Here is a 20,056-nt window from a genome sequence, read left to right as displayed (position 1 = left end):
TTCTGAGCATGGTACCATTGTAACTATAGTTGGCACCACAATTTAGACATTATCAGTACCACAGTGTACCATATACTATGGTAATACCATAATTGATACCATACACTTAAAAAGTACCATAGCAGTGGTAGTTTTTCAGACATTTACCATAGTAGCATGGTATTTTTGGAAGTACCAATACCATGGAGCATGAATTTCAGTACCATGGTATATTTCAAGCTACCATATACCACCAAAGTGCAGTTTTTTGTACTGAAATTCATGTAATATGGTGTTTTAAATGGGACTTTAAAGTACTTTAAAAAATACCAGAGTACTAACATAGTAAACATCCAAAATACACAGTATGTTGTGTCATAAATGTTTTTGAAACAAAAAAATAAGTAAAAACAGTATTATTATGAAATATTAATAAATAAATAATTTGGTTTTCATTCTAAAAAAAATAAAAAGTCACGTGATTTCAGCAGTTTGGCAGTTTGACATGCAATCCGAACCACTGATTAGAAAAAAAAAAAAAAAGTCACGTGATTTCAGCAGTTCGGCAGTTTGACATGCAATCCGAACCCCTGATTCGAAACAAAAGATTTGTAAATCTCAGAAGCAGTGTTTTGAAATCGCCCATCACTAGATATTGCTAAAAAGTCGTTATTTAGGTTTTTTTTGGCGCACAAAAAGTATTCTCGTCGCTTTATAATATTAAGGTAGAGCCACTGTACTCACATTAACTGTTTTAAATGTTTTTAGTACCTAAATTTACTTGCAGGCATTCTGAGCCATGAGAATGCCTGCAAGTCAGCCATCGGATTTCATCAAAAATATCTTAATTTGTGTTCCGAAGATGAACAAAGGACTTACGGGTGTAGAACAACATGAGGGTGAGTAATTAATGACAGAATTTTCATTTTTGGGTGAACTAACCTTTTAAGTGCTATGAAAGTGTCACAATACATTTTTGTAAGGGTTTTGTTAATAAACTAACATGTAGCATTTGGAGGACCAGACAGATAAAAGAGCAGCATTCAAATATGTTTCAGTATGATTGTTAAATTTGAATGCACCCACCTGCATGAAGAAGTGTTTCAGTAAGACTGTTGTAAGAGTATGAGCTTGTGAGAGTGTGTGTGAGTGTGAGTCCTCATTACTGTCTCTTGTGATACTGTAGTCATCGTAAAACAGAATTGATAACGAGTTTAGAGCAGTCAGGGGACTGCTGCAGAGTGTGATGACTAACTACTGTGTGTGAGTGCGGGTGGGTTCTGAATGATATTAGCACAGTGTGTAAGTCCTATCTTTTAATAAAAATGAAATGGTTTTAAAATATAACTATTAAGCCTCATCAACAAATGAATAACACAATACGATGATTAACAGATAGGAAACTGTGTGCAGGAAGGGATTTTCAAGGCACCACAGGATGTTCCTCAGTTCTCTCTCCAGCAGAATCAGGTTTAGTCCCTCAGCAGTGTCTGAGCAGCCAATTAAAGACATAGTTCGCCTGAAATTAAAATGCTGTCATCATCTACTCGCCCTAATGTTGCTCAAACCATATATTCTACTTGTCTACAAGGAATGAACTAACTATCTAACCAACCATTAGTTCTGTCATGACAACTCTCATAGTGATATGACAATGTTCGTATGTTTGGCCTTGGCAGGATAAATCTGCTACACTGCTGCTGTTGGTTATTGTTGCTGTAGAACAAGTACGGGACTGGCTACTGCCAATAAACACACAACATGCTGCTGTGAGCAAGTAAGAAATGCCGCTGCCCTACAAAATAGCATACATGAATTACCAGTATCAGATCTATACAGGTGGAGCTGGGGAAGGTGCAATGAAGGTGCAAACGCTTTGAAGCTGCAATGAAACTGTAATTTTGACCTTCAACCATTTGGAGGCCATTGAAGTCCACTGTTTGGAGAAAAATCCTGGAATGTTTTCATCAAAAACCTTAATTTCTTTTCGACTGAAGAGAGAAGGACATGGACATCTTGGATGACATGGGGGTGTGTAAACTATCAGGAAATTTTAATTTGAAAGTGAACTAATCCTTTAAGTTTATTACTTAAGGTTAATTCAATGCCATTTAGTTGAATCAAGTTAACATTCTTAATTTTGTTCAAAACTATTAAGTTCAATTATCCTAAAATTAATATCAAACAAAAATTAAAATAACTAAGTTTAATTGATTAGTTTATATAGTGAATGCGTTCAAGAACAATTTTTAAAACTTTTACTCTGTAAAGACTCTTATTGTTAGTCGTTAGCCAAAAGATGGTTTTGTTACATCCATGGCATGCCCAAAATAGTTGTTTTTTTATTATTAAAACAATTTTAATTGTTGTTGGCAGATCCTCAACCCAAGCACATGCTCTAGACTTCACCACAATGGTAACCATATATATATATAGAAAAGAACATTAAGCATTAACAAGTCTCCCAATCGTATCATCTATAAACAAATGCATAAAATAACATTTTATTTCAACATTTACTCTCCCTATCCTGCCCTGTGCAAAGCATGATGGGAAGGGGAAATACTGTTCCTAGTTTTAGCATTTATGTAGTGTCAGCTCAAATAGATTAAGTAAAGTGGTTGAAAAGAATTGTGTTGGATTAACTTAATTTACTTAATAAACTGAACAAGCATCACATGTTATTTTTGGCCTACTTAAAGGTCCTCTAAGCGATGTCACGCGTTTTTAGGCCAAAACATTTTTTGTCACATACAGCAAACATCTCCTCACTATCCGCTAGCTGCCTGTCCCCTGAACACACTGTAAAAAAAACACGGTCTCTGTAGTCGCCACAAGCTCCGAAAACGGCAACAAAAACAAACTGGTGCAGCCTGGACCACGAAACATAATAAACACGCTCTAGTCAATAACCGACAAGAATGATTTTAAATGCGCGTTCGTGACTGTTTCAGGAAGCACGGATGGGAGGGGAGGAGGAGGCGGAGGGAGGGTCTAGCTAGCCTCTGTTTTGTTTGACAACACTAAGAACGTCAACAGGAAGTTACTCCACCCAGGATCGCTTAGAGAACCTTTAATTGAAACATGTTCTTTCAAAATAAAAATATTGAGTTGAGCCAAAATGCAACTGTTTCAAGTCAGTTTAACACAATGCAATTGTTTGATTGAGAAACCTAATACAATAGTGTTGATTGAAAATGATTTTTTTTTTAATAAACTGAACAATACTGTAAAATAATTTTTTTGAGTGTAGATTGAATGATTGATTTTGAGTGGACTATGTCTTTAAATTCACACCGGTAAACCTGGCTAATACTGCATCATCACAAACGTGTCTCCCAACAAACCCAGAAAATGAAAAAGTGAAATATTTCTGTGCCCTTTAGGCTGTGTGTTAGGTCTCCTTATCCTGGATGTGCTTCTGAAGATTCTGGAACACAGTGACTCTCTGCTGCTGTGTTACACACACACACAAGAACACTCACATTAGCACAACGGACCATTACGGTGTGAAGAAACATGCTTACAAGCCAAATAAAACTAACACATACACTGATTGATTTCTAATAGGCCAATGGCCAAGAAAACAGAAGCCCACACAAATACAATGACAAGGACGAATGCGTGCACACACACACACACACACACACACACACGCGCACACACACACACACACACACACGCGCACACACACACACACACACACACACACACACACACACACACACACACACACAGCACAACTGCCCATCTGGACTGTGCAGCACCAGCCAGTGAACCATGAAACAGTGCAACTGTTTGCTTTAGTGCTATGAATTCAGAAATACCAGGCAAAATTATAAAAGAGAGAGATACAAACACACATGCACACACACACACACACACACACACACACACACACACACACACACACACACACACACACACACACACACTCTGGTTCACTATCTTTGTAGGGACTCTCCATAGACATAATGGTTTTTATACTGTACAAACTGTATATTCTATCCCCTATCCCTAACCCTACCCATCACAGAAAACTTTTGGCATTTTTACATTTTCAAAAAAACAAAACAAAAACAAAACAAAAAAACAACCCATCATTTACTATGTTTATTAATCCATTTCCCCCATGGGGACTGCTGGTTGGTCCCCACAATGTAGGTGATCTCAGGTTTTACTCTCCTTGTGTGGACCATTTGTTAATGCTTAATCCGTTGGGCACACTTAGATATGTCCTTTTACAAATCTGTGAACATCAAAGGTTTTTAAACTGTATCTTAAGCCTTCTTGTCATTTATAAAGTCGGAGAGTAAGGGAGATGGAAAGAGAGACTTTACTGCATAGAATTTTTAGGACAGGGTTACGATTAGGTTAAGCAGAAGCATGGCTTGAATTTAAAGGGTTCGTTCACCCAAAAATGAAAATTCTGTCATTAATTACTCACCCTCTTGTTGTTCCAAATCCGTAAGACCTTTGTTCATCTTCAGAACACAAATTTTTGATAAAATATTTTTGACAAAAATACTTTTTGTGCACCCAAAAAATCTAAATAACGACTTTATTCAACAATATCCAGTAATGGACGATTTCAAAACACTGCTTCATGAAGCTTTGAAGCTTAACGAATCTTTTGTTTTGAATCAGTGGTTCGGAACGTGTATCAAACTGCCAAAGTCACGTGATTTCTGTAAACGAGGATTCATTACATCATAAGTATTTCGAAATTTCAATTGGTTCACCACTGGGGGGCATGACTTTGGCAGTTTGATACACGCTCCGAACCACTGAATCGAAACAAAAGATTCGTAAAGCTTTTAAGCTTCATGAAGCAGTGTTTTCAAATCGCTCATCACTAGAAATTGTTGAATAAAGTCGTTATTTTGCTTTTTTGGAGCACAAAAAAGCAAAATAACATTAAGGTTGAACCACTGTAGTCACATGAACTGTTTTAAATACGTCTTTAGTAGCTTTCTGGGCATCTGAAAGTGTTAATTATTTTGTTGTCAATGGAGGCCTCACTAAGCCATCAGATTTTTATCAAAAATATCTTAATTTGTGTAATTTGTGAGATGAACAAAGGTCTCACGGATGTGGAACGACATGAGGGTAAGTAATTAATGACAGAATTTTCATTTTTGGGAGAACTAACCCTTTAACACTCACCAAGCCCCAAATGAGAGCAAAATTATTTTTATTAAAGTATTTTATTTCATTCCATTTTGATCTATTGTTATTGCAACCCTAATAAAATGAGGGAAAAAAAATCATTCTGTGCAGAACAAACACAGAGATGGAACAATGATTTACTTTCATGTCACACATTTATTCAATTACATTCATTTTATACATTCTGACCACGCACTACAAACACACACACACACACACTTAATCAAAGACACATACTGCGGTGCAACAGAAAGACTTTAAAATGTTAGCAGGACTTTCTAGAAAAAATGTAATGTTTACAAAAAGACCCGAGGTTCTATGCTGTCAGAGCAATTGCTATTTCTAAAGATTAAATCACAATGAGTGACAGATGATTAAATCACAGAGACAGATATTTGTTCTCCAGGACATCCGTCATATACGGATAAACATGAGGGTCATTACTCATGGTTAACTTTGTCCTGTGAAAACAACCTAAGAATTCTCTGCAAGAGGCAGGTTGTGCCCCGCAAGCAGTGTGTTTGCCTCTGACGGTTGGAAATGACAGTTTTGTTTTGTCATGTGACTTGATTATGGCAGCCAGTATTGTTTTTCATGACTATTTTCCCATCCTTTCTCAAAATCACAAATTATCTAACCATTTTTCACCCTTTTATTCTGACCCTTAGAATTAGAAACAGACTAGATTTTTTTTTTTTTCTTTTTTTTTGCTGCTACTGTTCCTTTAAGACTATGTAAACAGCCTCTTTGCATGTAAAATGAACAGCTCTTTGCCGTGCTAACACTTGGAGCACAGGATGGGTTTGCTGCCAAGACAAATATAGTTTGCGATGCTCCATCCTCCAATAACAACCTATCTGCAATGCTTGCAAAACAATCCGTGCTGAAATGTGCCACACAAACTCTTAAGGTCATACTAAAATGACCTGAATCTTGTTAAAAATGAACTTCAGCTATACTTTCCTAACGCTGGGATCCTTTGGAAAAGATATACAGGTAGCAGCAAGAGCTACACACAACCAAGAGCAGCACAAGATTTCTCATATTTTAATATTATCACTTGCTTTTTTGCTGTTCAGGAATAATAGTATCTATAATATTGTATCTGTTCTAAAAAAAAACAAAAAAAAAAAACTAAAAAAACATCAAAATTACATAAAGTACATCAAACTCTTAGTATTACGGAAGAGGATTAGGGCCAAGCAATAATAAAAAAATAAAACCATCTCGAGATTAAAGTTGTTAAATTTCGGGAAAAAAGTTGAGATAAAATGTTGAGAATAAAGTCATTAAATTACGAGAAAAAAGTCGTTAAATTACGAGAACAAATTCGTTAAATTATGAGAAAAATGTCGTTAAATTTCGAGAAAAAAGTCGAGATAAAATGTTGAGAATAAAGTCGTTAAATTACGAGAACAAATTCATTAAATTATGAGAAAAATGTCGTTAAATTTCGAGAAAAAAGTCGATAAAATGTTGAGAATGAAGTCGTTAAATTACAAGAACAAATTCATTAAATTATGAGGAAAACTGTCGTTAAATTTCGAGAAAAAAGTCGAGATAAAATGTTGAGAATAAAGTCGTTAAATTACGAGAACAAATTCGTTAAATTATGAGAAAAATGTCGTTAAATTTCGAGAAAAAAGTCGAGATAAAATGTTGAGAATAAAGTCATTAAATTACGAGAACAAATTTGTTAAATTATGAGAAAAATGTCGTTAAATTTCGAGAAAAAAGTCGAGATAAAATGTTGAGAATAAAGTCATTAAATTACGAGAACAAATTCGTTAAATTATGAGAAAAATGTCGTTAAATTTCGAGAAAAAAGTCGATAAAATGTTGAGAATGAAGTCGTTAAATTACGAGAACAAATTCGTTAAATTATGAGGAAAAATGTCGTTAAATTTCGAGAAAAAAGTTGAGATAAAATGTTGAGAATAAAGTCATTAAATTACGAGAACAAATTCATTAAATTATGAGAAAAATGTCGTTAAATTTCGAGAAAAAAGTCGAGATAAAATGTTGAGAATAAAGTCATTAAATTATGAGAAAAATGTCATTAATTTACGAATTTGTTCTCATAATTTAACGACTTTTTTCTCGAAATTTAACAAGTTTTTTCTCGAGATGGTTTTATTTTTATTATTGCTTGGCCCTAATCCTCTTCCGTACTTATTTCAAAAGATCAAGACAAATTAATTTCCTTATGAAATTGTTCTTTTAATTATGCAATTAATTCACTGAAAGCGTAATAAATGTCAAACATGAGTGTGTGAAGCTGGACATCAGCCGAGGGTGTTCAGGTTTACCCTACTGCCCAATTATGACCCCTGTCCGACAGCTAATGTGTCCAATTAGAGTAAAGCACAGGCAAACAGCCAGATCTCTGTCGTTATGGAAACTAGCAGATATGCGATAACTGTTGCATGCTTGTGGTTTACTTGTGTCTCAGATGCAATTAATTATTTCCAGCACAAAAACCATTAGTTCACACCTCCCCCTCATATTCACACACACATACACACTGAATGTTTTCAGTTCTCCGCACCAGCCTTTACTCTAATTCACAATTTCACACACAAGACAAGAATCCGCTGTTCGTTTTCAGTGTGTAATAAAAAAAAAGTAGGCTATTATATTGTTCTAAATGTAGCCAATCACAATTTACTTTTAACTTCATCAATCACTTCAACAAATCACATTATTAACCACTCCATCAAACTAACAATCACTTTAAGACTTCAATCATTTTTCTCCACATGAACTAAACACTTAAAAGGACAAAATTTTGTGATAATTTACTCATTCCAAACCTGTATGACTTTCTTTCTTCTGTCAAAAATACAAGATAATTTTTTTTTTTTTTTTTTTTTTGAAAGTCAGTTAGGTCAAATGCTGTTTTGGACCCTAATCACTTTCAAAAAAAATTGTGTTCCAACAAAGAATGAAAGTTATCCTAGTTTGGAACAACATGAGGTTGAGTATTCTTTTTTGGGTGAACTATTCCTTTAAGATTTCAGCATAATGACAGTTTACTAGAATGAGTTTGTTCATTCACAGAGTCTTTTTGAGAATAAAACGAATGTTATCAAAGCTATAACTAGAGCAGTCAGTGTAAAAAGATACTCAAACTGTGTCAGAACTGATATTTTGCAACAATATCATCAGAGTTTTCTGCGGTTGCCGGAAGTTTCCTGTACCTGTACTTCATGCCGGTGAGTTTCCCAGTGGACTCTTTCAGGGAAATGTGGTGCCTGTGCGTGAAGGAACCCAGGCTGCGAGCGATCAGCGCCACCGTTCGGAACCGTGCCCGTGCCGCGCTGGCCGTGCTCGGACTCGACGTGTTCTGCTTGTTCGGCTCGCTGGTCCGCGGGGCCTTCAACCCGTGATCCGTACACGCGAAGGACACCTGCATGGCTGTTAGCTGCGAAGGAACTTGAGCAGGGAAAACTGACACAGCTTGTCCTGAAAGTCCAAGAGAATCAGGATGCAGTTCTGGGTTGGATCTCAAAAGCTGAAGAGTTTAGTCACTAGTTCAGAGTTTAAAAATTCAAAGTGTTCCTGCCTCTCTCTTTCTTAAACTCTCGCTCTCTTTCCCAACAGGAGCCGATCCCGTCCGTGCCGCCGTTTGATGCTCTTCTTAACCTGTGCGGTGCTGCTTTGCCCTTCACTCTTCTCTTCGCCTCCTTTTTGTCGCTCGTTCCTCTCCACTGATTTTCGCTGACCCTCAATGGTGTTTCTCCTCAGGCTGATGACGGGCAGAGGGGGGTTTTCTTCAGCCCACGCTCATCACCGAGACTATAAGAGCAGTCCAAGTGCACCGCAGGAGACACACAGCTATGAAACAGACTCCGGGACTCTGGGAAAACACTCGGCGGGTGGCAAACCGGATGATCGATGTATTCCTGAAAGTCTAGGACTGAACAGGACCCCTTTCCAAAAGCAGTCCAGATGAGTGAGCCGCAAGGTGAAAAACACGCTGTGTCCCGCATCTAAATGTCCTCTTACCAAATAAACAGGCAAATGCAGTTCGGCTGGCACAAAAAAATACAGTCAATTTGATGAAGATTTATGTAAACAAAAGCAGACAGGCGGAGGAGAGGACAGAGAGAGAGAGAGAGGGATGCGGCATGATCACTGGGGCTGTAAGTGAAGGAGAAGCTAACAGAGAGAGAGTGAGTGTGAAAGAGGAGGCATGAAAGCGTAGTATGTGAGAATGATGCTCAATCAGAGATGATAAGGAGAGAGGAAAGAGAGAGTGGGAGAGGAAGAGAGAGAGAGAGAGAGAGAGAGACTGCAATGAGACTGAAATAACTGCAGTCTCTCACCAGCGGCTCAGCGCTGCGCTCAACAGCGAGAGGGAAGACAATCCATCTGGATGGGACTATGTGTGTATGCGTGAGTGTGATACGTTTGGATACGTTTATAATGCAGATGCCATTCTCATTTCGCAGCGTGTCACATGTAGTCTGCTGCGGAAACTTGAAAAAGGGTGTGATGGAACAGTTAATCATTGATTTGACATCTTTTAGCATATATTAAACCCTGGAAAGATGTTACTGACTAATGTTACTGATGTCTGGTTGTCAAATGAAATGCAACATGCAAGATGGCCATCCTAAAAGAGCAAACGAGGCTCCTGTCAGGTCACACACTTTCCCTGAAACTTCCTTGTGCTGCAGTGGGATTATGACAATGATTGAACAAAACGTGCTATTCAGCGAAGGAGCCCAAAACTAGACATCAAGTTAAAGCCCAAACCCGGCCCAGCCCATGTGATCTGACCTGACTGGTGCACTCAGATATTCAAGACTAAACCTGACTGAAACTGAAAAGTTTTTATTTCTTGTCTAAGCGAGTAGACCCAGATGCACAGACTCTCACACAAAATAAGTTTGGGTTTTTTAGGAATTACATACCTGACAGAAACCCAACGTCATATATGGAAAAATTGTCCAAAACCGCCCTGAAACCTGTCCTGGCCGGCTCAGTTACTGTGGTAAAACTGAATTTCAAAGGATATTCCCCAGCAATGCTCTCTCAGTGTAATGTTTAGACTAAAACACACAAAATACGGGGGGAAAGGGAGTACTCTGGGTTCAGGCCAATATTCCGAGCTCGGAGCCGTCCCCCCGGGCAGCACGCCAAATACGCATAATGTTTATTCTATTGAATTATATGTACATGTGAACTTGTGAATTAACTAACGAGGAAACTAACTAGGAAAACAGGAACATATCAAACAGAGTGAAAATGGAACTATAACGGGACATAACAGAACAAAACCGTTACACTCAGAACATTTCAGATTAATCTGGTCATAAGAGGAATTCTTCAATTCAAATAATACAAAATATACACTATTTGCTTATGAATTACAGTACATTTTAACCCCGGGTTATAAGTTAAACCTAACCCTGTGTTAAAAACAATGAAATCACTTGATAAGAAATGGCAGAGATAATGACAAATATATAAAATAAAATATCAATAAAATATGAATTATTAGATGAAAAGCTTAAATAAGTATAAGTAGAATAAGTTCTAAAATTACTAAAACTAAAATGGAAATAAAATGGAAATAAGATGGAAATATAAAAAAAAAACATTAATAAAAATGACAAAAGCACATAACAAAATGACTAAATCTAAATCAAACTATAATTAAAAATATAAAAATAAATGCTTACTCAATATTACTAAATACTATTATGGTTTATTAATAATAAGTGCTGTGAAATTGATTAATCGTGATTAATCACATCTAACATAAAAGTTTGTATTTACATAATATATGTGTGTATATTATATATACACACATATATAATATATATAATATATTATATACTATTATATATATATAGTATATAATATATTATATATAGTATGTGTGTGTGTCTGTGTATATATATGTAACGAAGCGGGACTGGCAGGGAGGATTATGGGAATTGAAGTCCAGGAACTGACGATAATCGTGACAATATACATATACGCACATATGTGCACATATAGCTATAAATGTTATATGTTGCAATTAATCACGATTAATCGATTTGACAGCCCTATATTAGAATAACCAATAACCAAACAAGTGACTATCCTTATGAATGAGTCATTAAATCATTCACTCAAACAATTTTTTCAAGAACACCGATTCATTTAGCAATGAAACAAATGACAAATGTCTTTAAGAGTGAGTCGGTACATCATTTATGCAAACAATTTGTACAGAAACGGCACTACTGCGTGTTAGGACATGCGAAATGGTTTATTCTGTTGTGGCTTCAATGGCGGAACAAAAATAGACTAAGTAACTGGCAATATTGTGTCTAAAATGACTTAATATTTACTTCTTGTTTATTGTTGTGTAAAATCCTAAAATCATATTAAGATTATATACAATGTATATAATGTTATTATTTGGCCCAACTTCCTGAAAGAGAAAGAGTTTTGCATTAAAATGATTCTACTTTAGGAGTACACATATAGATGACCTCAAAGCAAACAGACATGACCTAAGGTGCCATAAAGATTTTGGAGCTAAACTCTGCAGTGCAGTGGCCCTCCAGGACTGTAGCTGAATAACCCTATCTGTCTGACAGTCTTAACTGAGTGTAAGTGTGTCACTAAAGTGAGCTTAATCGGAGACTGTCACACTTTGGCGTCCCCTGATGGAAAAACTATTCTGGCACCCTGAGACAAAGATCTCTCTAAACGTCCCCCTGATAATGAGCCTCAGTCAGAGATCACCCACTTTATTACACTCTCGTCCAAATAAAGAGCTCTAACAGGAAATTAGTTTAGTCAAACATGGTTTTGCAAGAGCCCTCTGAGGACACAGCTCATTTTTAACGTCTTAGTTTATCCAGATACATTATCATAAGTTAAGAAGTTTCTCCTCTCTAAGAACAGCCGAGACAGTCGCTGATTTAGAAACTTGGAGTGTGGGCACCACTATAAGATGAAATGTAATAGATATACCTATCAGCGCTGGAGCTGCCGAGACCATTTAGCCCTTCTGAACCAAATTTAATTGTCTGATATTAAATTGTGTAATTCTATTGGCTCTTTCTTATATAGACTATAATTCATTATATTTCAATGGGTAAAGGCACTTTTTTTGTCCCACACATTAAAAGGGTTAGTTCACCCAAAAGTGAAAATTCTGACATTAATTACACCCTCATGTCGTTCCACACCAGTAAGACTTTCGTTCATCTTCCGAACACAAATCTTTTTAATGGAATCTGTGAGCTTTCTGTCCCTCCATTGACAGCCTACGCAACTACCACGTTCAAGCCCCAGAAAGGTACACTGTAGAAAATCAAAAGTTGAGAAAACTTAAAAGTTTAAGGCAACAAACTTCAGTAGATTTTTAAGTTTTCTCAACTTGTTGTATTCAGTTTATACAACAAAAAGTTGAGAAAACTCAAAAATCTCCTACAAAAACAAGTTGAGAAAACTGAAGTTTGTTGCCTTAAACTTTTAATTTTTCTTAACTTTTGATTTATTATAGTGTAGCAAAGGCATCATAAAAGTAATCCATGTGACTCCAGTGGTTTAACCCCAATTTTATGAAGTGATGTGACTGCTTTGTTAGTGCAAAAAAAACCCCAATCATTTACTACTTTATTTACAAAATATTATTCTCCAACATGGTTTCACGATAGCGCCACGATGCGTGCGTGTTGTGTTGGTGCGAGAGCAGATGTTGTTGCATGAATGCATGTTTATTAATATTTTGTAAATAAATTAACTTGAGGGTGAGTAATTAATGACAGAATTTAAATTTTTTGGATAAACTATCCCTTTAAGACCAAAACAATACAGACACATTGCTTACACAACTGTAGAATTTAACTTCTAACTGCATTAAAAAGTAGCCAGTAAACTAGTCAATGTTTATTTTTTAACCAATTTTTAACTTTTTATTTTTAATCATATTTTGAAGATAATTTATTGACATTATATATCACAGATGAGAAATACACAGCTTCAGATCCGATCCCCAGATCAATCTTGGAGATTTAGAATGTCTGCATTTTAAAGGTGCCCTAGAATCAAAAATTGAATTTACCTCGGCATAGTTGAATAACAAGAGTTCAGTACATGGAAAAGACATACGTTGAGTTTCAAATTCCATTGCTTCCTCCTTCTTATATAAATCTCATTTGTTTAAAAGACCTCCGGAAAACAGGCGAATCTCAACATAACTCCGACTGTTACGTAACAGTCGGGATCATTAATATGTACGCCCCCAATATTTGCATATGTCAGCCCATGTTCAAGGCATTAGACAAGGGCAGCCAGTATTAACGTCTGGATCTGTGCACAGCAGAATCATCAGACTAGGTAAGCAAGCAAGGACAATAGCGAAAAATGGCAGATGGAGCGATAATAACTGACATGATCCATGATTACATGATATTTTTAGTGATATTTGTAAATTGTCTTTCTAAATGTTTCGTTAGCATGTTGCTAATGTACTGTTAAATGTGGTTAAAGTTACCATCATTTATTACTGTATTCGCGGAGACAAGAGCCGTCGCTATTTTCATTTTTAAACACTTGCAGTCTATATAATAGATAATAATTCATAAACACAACTTCATTCTTTGTAAATCTCTCCAACAGTGTAGCATTAGCCCATTAGCCACAGAGCACAGCCTCAAACTCATTCAGAATCAAATGTAAACATCCAAATAAATACTATACTCACAGGAATCGATGCATGCATGCAGCATGAATGACGAACATCTTGTAAAGATCCATTTGAGGGTTATATTAGCTGTGTGAACTTTGTTTATGCACTGTACAACTGCACTTATAGTCGAGAGCTCGGGAGGGCAGGGAGCGAGAGATTTAAAGGGGCCGCAGCCTGAATCGGTGCATAGTTAATGATGCCCCAAAATAGGCAGTTAAAAAAATGTATTAAAAAAAACTATGGGGTATTTTGAGCTGAAACTTCACAGACACATTCAGGGGACACCTTAGACTTATATTACATCTTTTGAAAAGACGTTCTACGGCACCTTTAAAAATGTAATGTAAAACAGTAGATGGTTGTTAAGAAAAATTAAAGCAAATCTAAAGTCAGTCTTTTTAATATTGCCACAGTACACTGGAATGAGGTATCATGGAAAATGTATCAAAAACATATAAATATTAATGAATTAATTATGAATGTTAAATTTGAATATGAATATATAAATATTAATTAGTTCACATAATTGGCCAGTTCAGGAAGGTGCTATTATCATGTATTGACGTCATAAAGCAGAAAAACTAAATAAAAAAATAATCTTATCTTAGACTTGTGGATGTACAGTATGAATGGGCTGTAACTTCATCTTGGTAAACAAGATCATTATAACCACTGGCCTCAGCATGGCACTCACTCACAGCATGAATCTGTCAGTCACTCGCTATGAAAATAAGATGTACAGAACTCCTATAATTGATAGTATGCTTTGTGCCTCTACATCAAATATGGCAGGATTATGTAAGGACAGATTTATATTTTGTCTACATAACCTTTTCCTTCCGCGCAACTATGTACCTAACCTCATCTCTCTCTCCCTCTATCCCCTCAGTATAATCCCAGCTGTCATATGGGATTAGCTGTATTGCTAGTCATTAGCATAAAGAACCAGTGTGAGTCAAAGCAGATCAAGCTGGCTGCTAATCAGAGCTAATAGCTTTATTTTACCCAGCAGTACCCCCTCTTTCGACAGCTAGAATAACACCTCTGACTCATACTGGTGTTTCACCTCATAAACAAAACCTTTGATCTTTGACACATGCTTTCATGCACTGATTATACAGTATGGGTACTTGTCTTTTCATTCCAAAACCTTCTAAAGACATGCTCTAAAAATGTGAAATGTCTACATATATAATAAACATGTCAGGAATGTAACTGAAAGACAGCAAACATGCTGTAGAAAACCTGCTTTACATTTTTGAATCTCGGTTAAACGCTTTGGCCTGATTTTTTCCTGCTTTGCGAAGTCTATTACTGTAAATCCCAACTGCTTAATTTAGTCAATCAGAAACTGAATCCATGGCTCATTTAATTTGCTAATTTTCTTGTGTAAGCCGTTACAGGTCATGTAATTTATTTTGTATAATGAATAACTGTGCAAGTAAATTAATATTACAAACCACCGCTGATAACTGCAGTTCAATAACTTGACTGCAAAATAAACCATGCTGAATGGCCTCTTCATAAAATCAGGGATGTATACTTGAGTAATTGAATTATACTTCTGTACTAAAGTACTCTTTTGGGAGTTTTTACTTTAATAGTGTTGAAACTGAATTCTTTATTTTTAAGGGACAGTTGATCCAAAAATAAATTTATTCACTGTCATGTTGTTCCAAGTATGAATTTCTTTCTTCTGTAGAACACAAAAGATTGAACGCATGTTTATTAATATTGTGTAAATAAATAAACTTGAGGGTGAGTAATTAATGACAGAATTTTCATTTTTGAAAATGCATATGACTTTCTTACTTCTGCTGAACCCAAAGAAGATGTTTTTAAAGGGTTAGTTCACCCAAAAATGAAATTTCTGTCATTAACATGTCGTTCCAAACCCACAAGATGTTCATTCATCTTCAGAACACAAATTAAGATATTTTTGTTGAAATCTTTTTTTTATCTCCCTTTGAAAGCAATGAAATTACATGGAAGTGCTGAATTGCATTCACTGCGTAGGAAACTGACAGGGAAGAGGAAAATTGTTGAATGAAGTCATTATTTTTGTGTTGTTTTTGTGTGCTAAAAGTTCTCGTCGCTTCATAAAATTAAGGTTGAAGCACTGTAGGTCACACTGACTATTTTAACAATGTCTTTACTAATTCTCTAAACCGGTAATTTCGTTGCTTTCTATGGGAGATAAAAAACCTCTCGGATTTCATCAAAAATATAATTTATTTGTGTTTGAAGAAGAACGAAGGTCTTGCGGGTTTGGAACAACATGAGGGTGAGTAATGACAGAAATTTCATTTTTGGGGGAATTAACCCTTTAAAAACATCTTCTTTGGGTTCAGCAGAAGTAAAAAAGTCATATGAATTTGGAACAATAAGAAGGTGAATAAATGATGATAGAATTTTTCATTTTTGGGTGAACTATCACTTTAAATAAACAAGTCATCATGGCTTAAATCTTTCCTCTTATTAAAAAAACTTCACCTTGCTGAGCTGACAAGTCAATCAATTTACTTAAAGGGGCTCTATGTAAGATTTTTACTTTAATAAATCATAAAAATACCCCAGTATGTTAGCAGATATTTAGGTAACATGCTAAGTTTACCTACTTGTTTCTCAGAAAAACAATGCTACAGCCAGATATTCTACTTTGAAAATGTGCGTTCCGTGTCGGAATGTCTGTCTTTGTTTTGGTCTGTGTGAAACCTCGTGCTTGAGTTTATCCAATATTATTTCGACATCACAGGTTGCCAGTTGGCGCAAAACACCACGTATTGTAGCCATGGAAACCAGCAAACAAACTGGGTCAGAGAATCGCAGATTCTACCTAAAAGTCTCTGAATCCATTTAAATATCTCTGGGAACAACAACATATTAAACCACAGATAAATCAACTCATCAGCTTACAGTGTGTAAGTCTCTCATTGTCACTTGCGCTACCTATTGTTGTTGGCAACCCGCGTCTTTGAAGGAGGGGGCGGGCCAAACAGTATTTTGAATTTGGACTGCATATTTTGAACACTGGGTGTCATTCCTGCATATAGAGCCCCTTTAACTGTATAATAACTGTACTTTAGTTTAAAATCCATTTCAGTAAAAAAATATTGGAATTTTATAAAGGACTGCTGAGTTAAATAAGTAAATAAATTCAGAACAGGTTTCAGGACATACAGTAACAATTAAAACTTCTGGGGTTTGTAAGATAAATTATTTTTTTTTTTTTAAATTGTTCTATTTATCAAAGAATCATGAAAAAAGTGTCATGGTTTGCACAAAAATATTAATCAGCACAACCGTTTTCAATATTGATAATAATAAGAAATGTTTCTTGAGCACCAAATCAGCATATTAGCATGATTTCTGAAGGATCATGTGACACTAAAGACTGGAGTAATGATGCTGACAATTCAGCTTTGCCATCAGAATAAATTACATTTAAAAAATAATAAAATAGAAAACAGTTATTTTAAAATGTATTTTTACTGTGTTTTTTATCAAATAAATGCAGCCTTGAGCATAAGTGACTTCTTTAAATAACATTACAGTATGTGTAAGTTTGGGATATAAGTTTTCCAAGTTATAAAATACTAATGTATAAGCAGAAGTACATAAAATTCTGCCTGGGTCAAAGAGCCCCAAGACATTATTTGAAATGGATTATAAATAATGCAAAAAGCATTAAAGTGTGATATTTTGCAAAGAACATGCTAAGAATATATGTTGCTGATATAATAAAATCAGCAAGTTTGCACGTTCATTTGCGTGCAGTAAATTTTGACACATTCTCAGCAGCCAGTTATGACACAAGGTTGGCTTAATGTTTCTATTTCGTATAAAAAAACTTTTAAGTACTGTGTAAAAAAAAGTGATATGTACCTGTAGATCATTTTGGTGTTGGTGCTCACTGAGTCCTTTAAAGAGTACCCATGGATCTGCATAAAATGCCCTAGCTGCTGCAGCTCAAAGGCAGAGTTGGATCTGCCTGCCCAGTGGGGACAACGTGCTGTGTGGTGTGAGCTCAATCCTGCCCATTGTCTCTGGAGGAAGCGGCTTGGGGTTCTCTCAGAGCGCTGAACAATTCTCTGCCTGGGGATGGAAATGTCACTGCAAGCTGCCTTGTACAGGTACATTTTGATGAAACTCACCCAAATATGCTGTGCTGTCATAAAGATGTGAGAACTTTTCCCTTGGCGGGTTTTATATACACAGAGCGATCATTCTGGGTAAAGAACTGCGGCCAACTGAGGCCAATCCAAATAGAGGACATCACGTATGGAATTGTAATCCTTTAGTACCATCCAGTCATGGGTTTTCTGACTTCAAGGCATTCCAGTAAACAATGGGAGATAGATTTGTAAGTCATCTAAAATCCTCATGTTCCCTGTGTGACTGTAGTCAGAAAAAAATCCCAAATCTCTAAGCAACCAGCCACAAACGCTCACACAAAAGCAAACACTGAGACACAAGGATGGCAGCGGCAGCTGGATCTACAACTCAATTACTTCCCTAATTCCAAAAATTAAATTGTGACACAAAGCTTTCAAAAGCATTGGGTTATGATGACATAGCATTATTCTTGGTAATTTGTTAATTAGATAACAAATTCAGCTCTTGCATGGGATCTGGCGCTGTCTGGCATCAGTGCTGACTGCCAGCTCCTTTGGTGGGATAAGCTGGGAAAAGCTTGGCCATATTTATGACATCAGATCAGATCAGTGGAATGGTATGCAGAGAATTTCAGCCAGATCACATATGAGATGGAGCAGCACGGCTTCTGTAACCTCTGTTTCTACTTTTCCATTGGATGATCCTCTATGGTGTCCCCTTTTACAGAGTTTTTGTTCTATGAGCTCCTGATCCTTCTATAGGCCAATTCAATTGGCCTTATGATGCTCAAAAAGTCTGACTTATCTAAACAACCTCAAACTCAAAATCACAAAAACATGTTAACAGAAACCAAAAATTCAATATGGCTGTAATCAAATTCTGACTAATTTAAAAAGATTTGTTCTCAATTCAGACTTGCCCAAGTAAATTTGTTCTCAATTCAGACTCGCCTACGCAGAATTATTCTCAATTCAGACTCACCTACTAGAATTTTTTCTGTTCAGACTCACCTACATAGAATTGTTCTCAATTCAAACTTGCCTAAAAATTTGTTCTCAATTTAGACTCGCTTAGATTTGTTCTCAGTTCAGACTCGCAGTTCAGACTTAGATTTGTTCTCAATTCAGACTCATCTACATAGATTTGTTTTCAATTTAGACTCATCTACATAGATTTGTTTTCAATTTAGACTTGCCTACACAGATTTGTTCTCAGTTCAGACTCGCAGTTCAGACTTGGATTGTTCTCAATTCAGACTTGCCTACACAGATTTGTTCTCAATTCAGACTCATCTACATAGATTTGTTTTCAATTTAGACTCGCCTACACAGATTTGTTCTCAATTCAGACTCATCTACATAGATTTGTTTTCAATTTAGACTCTCCTACACAGATTTGTTCTCAGTTTAGACTCGCAGTTCAGACTTAGATTGTTCTCAATTCAGACTTGCCTACACAGATTTGTTCTCAATTCAGACTCATCTACATAGATTTGTTTTCAATTCAGACTTGCCTACACAGATTTGTTCTCAATTCAGACTCATCTACATAGATTTGTTTTCAATTTAGACTTGCCTACACAGATTTGTTCTCAATTCAGACTCGCAGTTCAGACTTAGATTGTTCTCAATTCAGACTTGCCTACACAGATTTTTTCTCAATTCATATTCATCTACGTAGATTTGTTTTTAATTTAGACTCGCCTACATAGATTTGTTCTCAGTTCAGACTTAGATTGTTCTCAATTCAGACTTGCCTACACAGATTTGTTCTCAGTTTAGAATCACATAGATTTGTTCTCAATTTAGACTCAATTTAGACTCACCTACACAGATTTGTTCTCAGTTCAGACTCGCAGTTCAGACTTGGATTGTTCTCAATTCAGACTTGCCTACACAGATTTGTTCTCAATTCAGACTTGCCTACACAGATTTTTTCTCAATTCAGACTCATCTACATAGATTTGTTTTCAATTTAGACTTGCCTACACAGATTTGTTCTCAATTCAGACTCGCAGTTCAGACTTAGATTGTTCTCAATTCAGACTTGTCTACACAGATTTTTTTCTCAATTCAGACTCATCTACGT

General features: G+C 36.0%; 1 protein-coding gene across 3 annotated transcripts in view; it reads right to left on the bottom strand.

The window, feature by feature from the left end:
- Positions 1–18,221, bottom strand: part of kcnab1b (potassium voltage-gated channel subfamily A regulatory beta subunit 1b) — a 76,638-nt gene extending 58,417 nt beyond the window's left edge. Inside the window, exon 1 of one of the 3 annotated variants that reach the window (XM_048162573.1) lies at positions 17,738–18,221. In XM_048162573.1, coding sequence (XP_048018530.1) covers positions 17,738–18,027 — 290 coding nt within the window. In that variant the 5' untranslated portion in view covers positions 18,028–18,221. Of the gene's footprint in view, positions 1–8,348; positions 10,032–10,067; positions 10,522–17,737 lie in introns of those variants that run through there. The other 2 variants (XM_048162575.1, XM_048162574.1) reach the window with 2 other exon arrangements.
- Between the last annotated feature and the right edge of the window lie 1,835 nt (positions 18,222–20,056).

Source organism: Megalobrama amblycephala, linkage group LG17 (assembly GCF_018812025.1).
Source record: "Megalobrama amblycephala isolate DHTTF-2021 linkage group LG17, ASM1881202v1, whole genome shotgun sequence".
NCBI classification, from domain to species: Eukaryota; Metazoa; Chordata; class Actinopteri; order Cypriniformes; family Xenocyprididae; genus Megalobrama; species Megalobrama amblycephala.
Note: the sequence above shows the minus strand (reverse complement) of the source record. Positions and strands in the feature narration are given on the sequence as shown.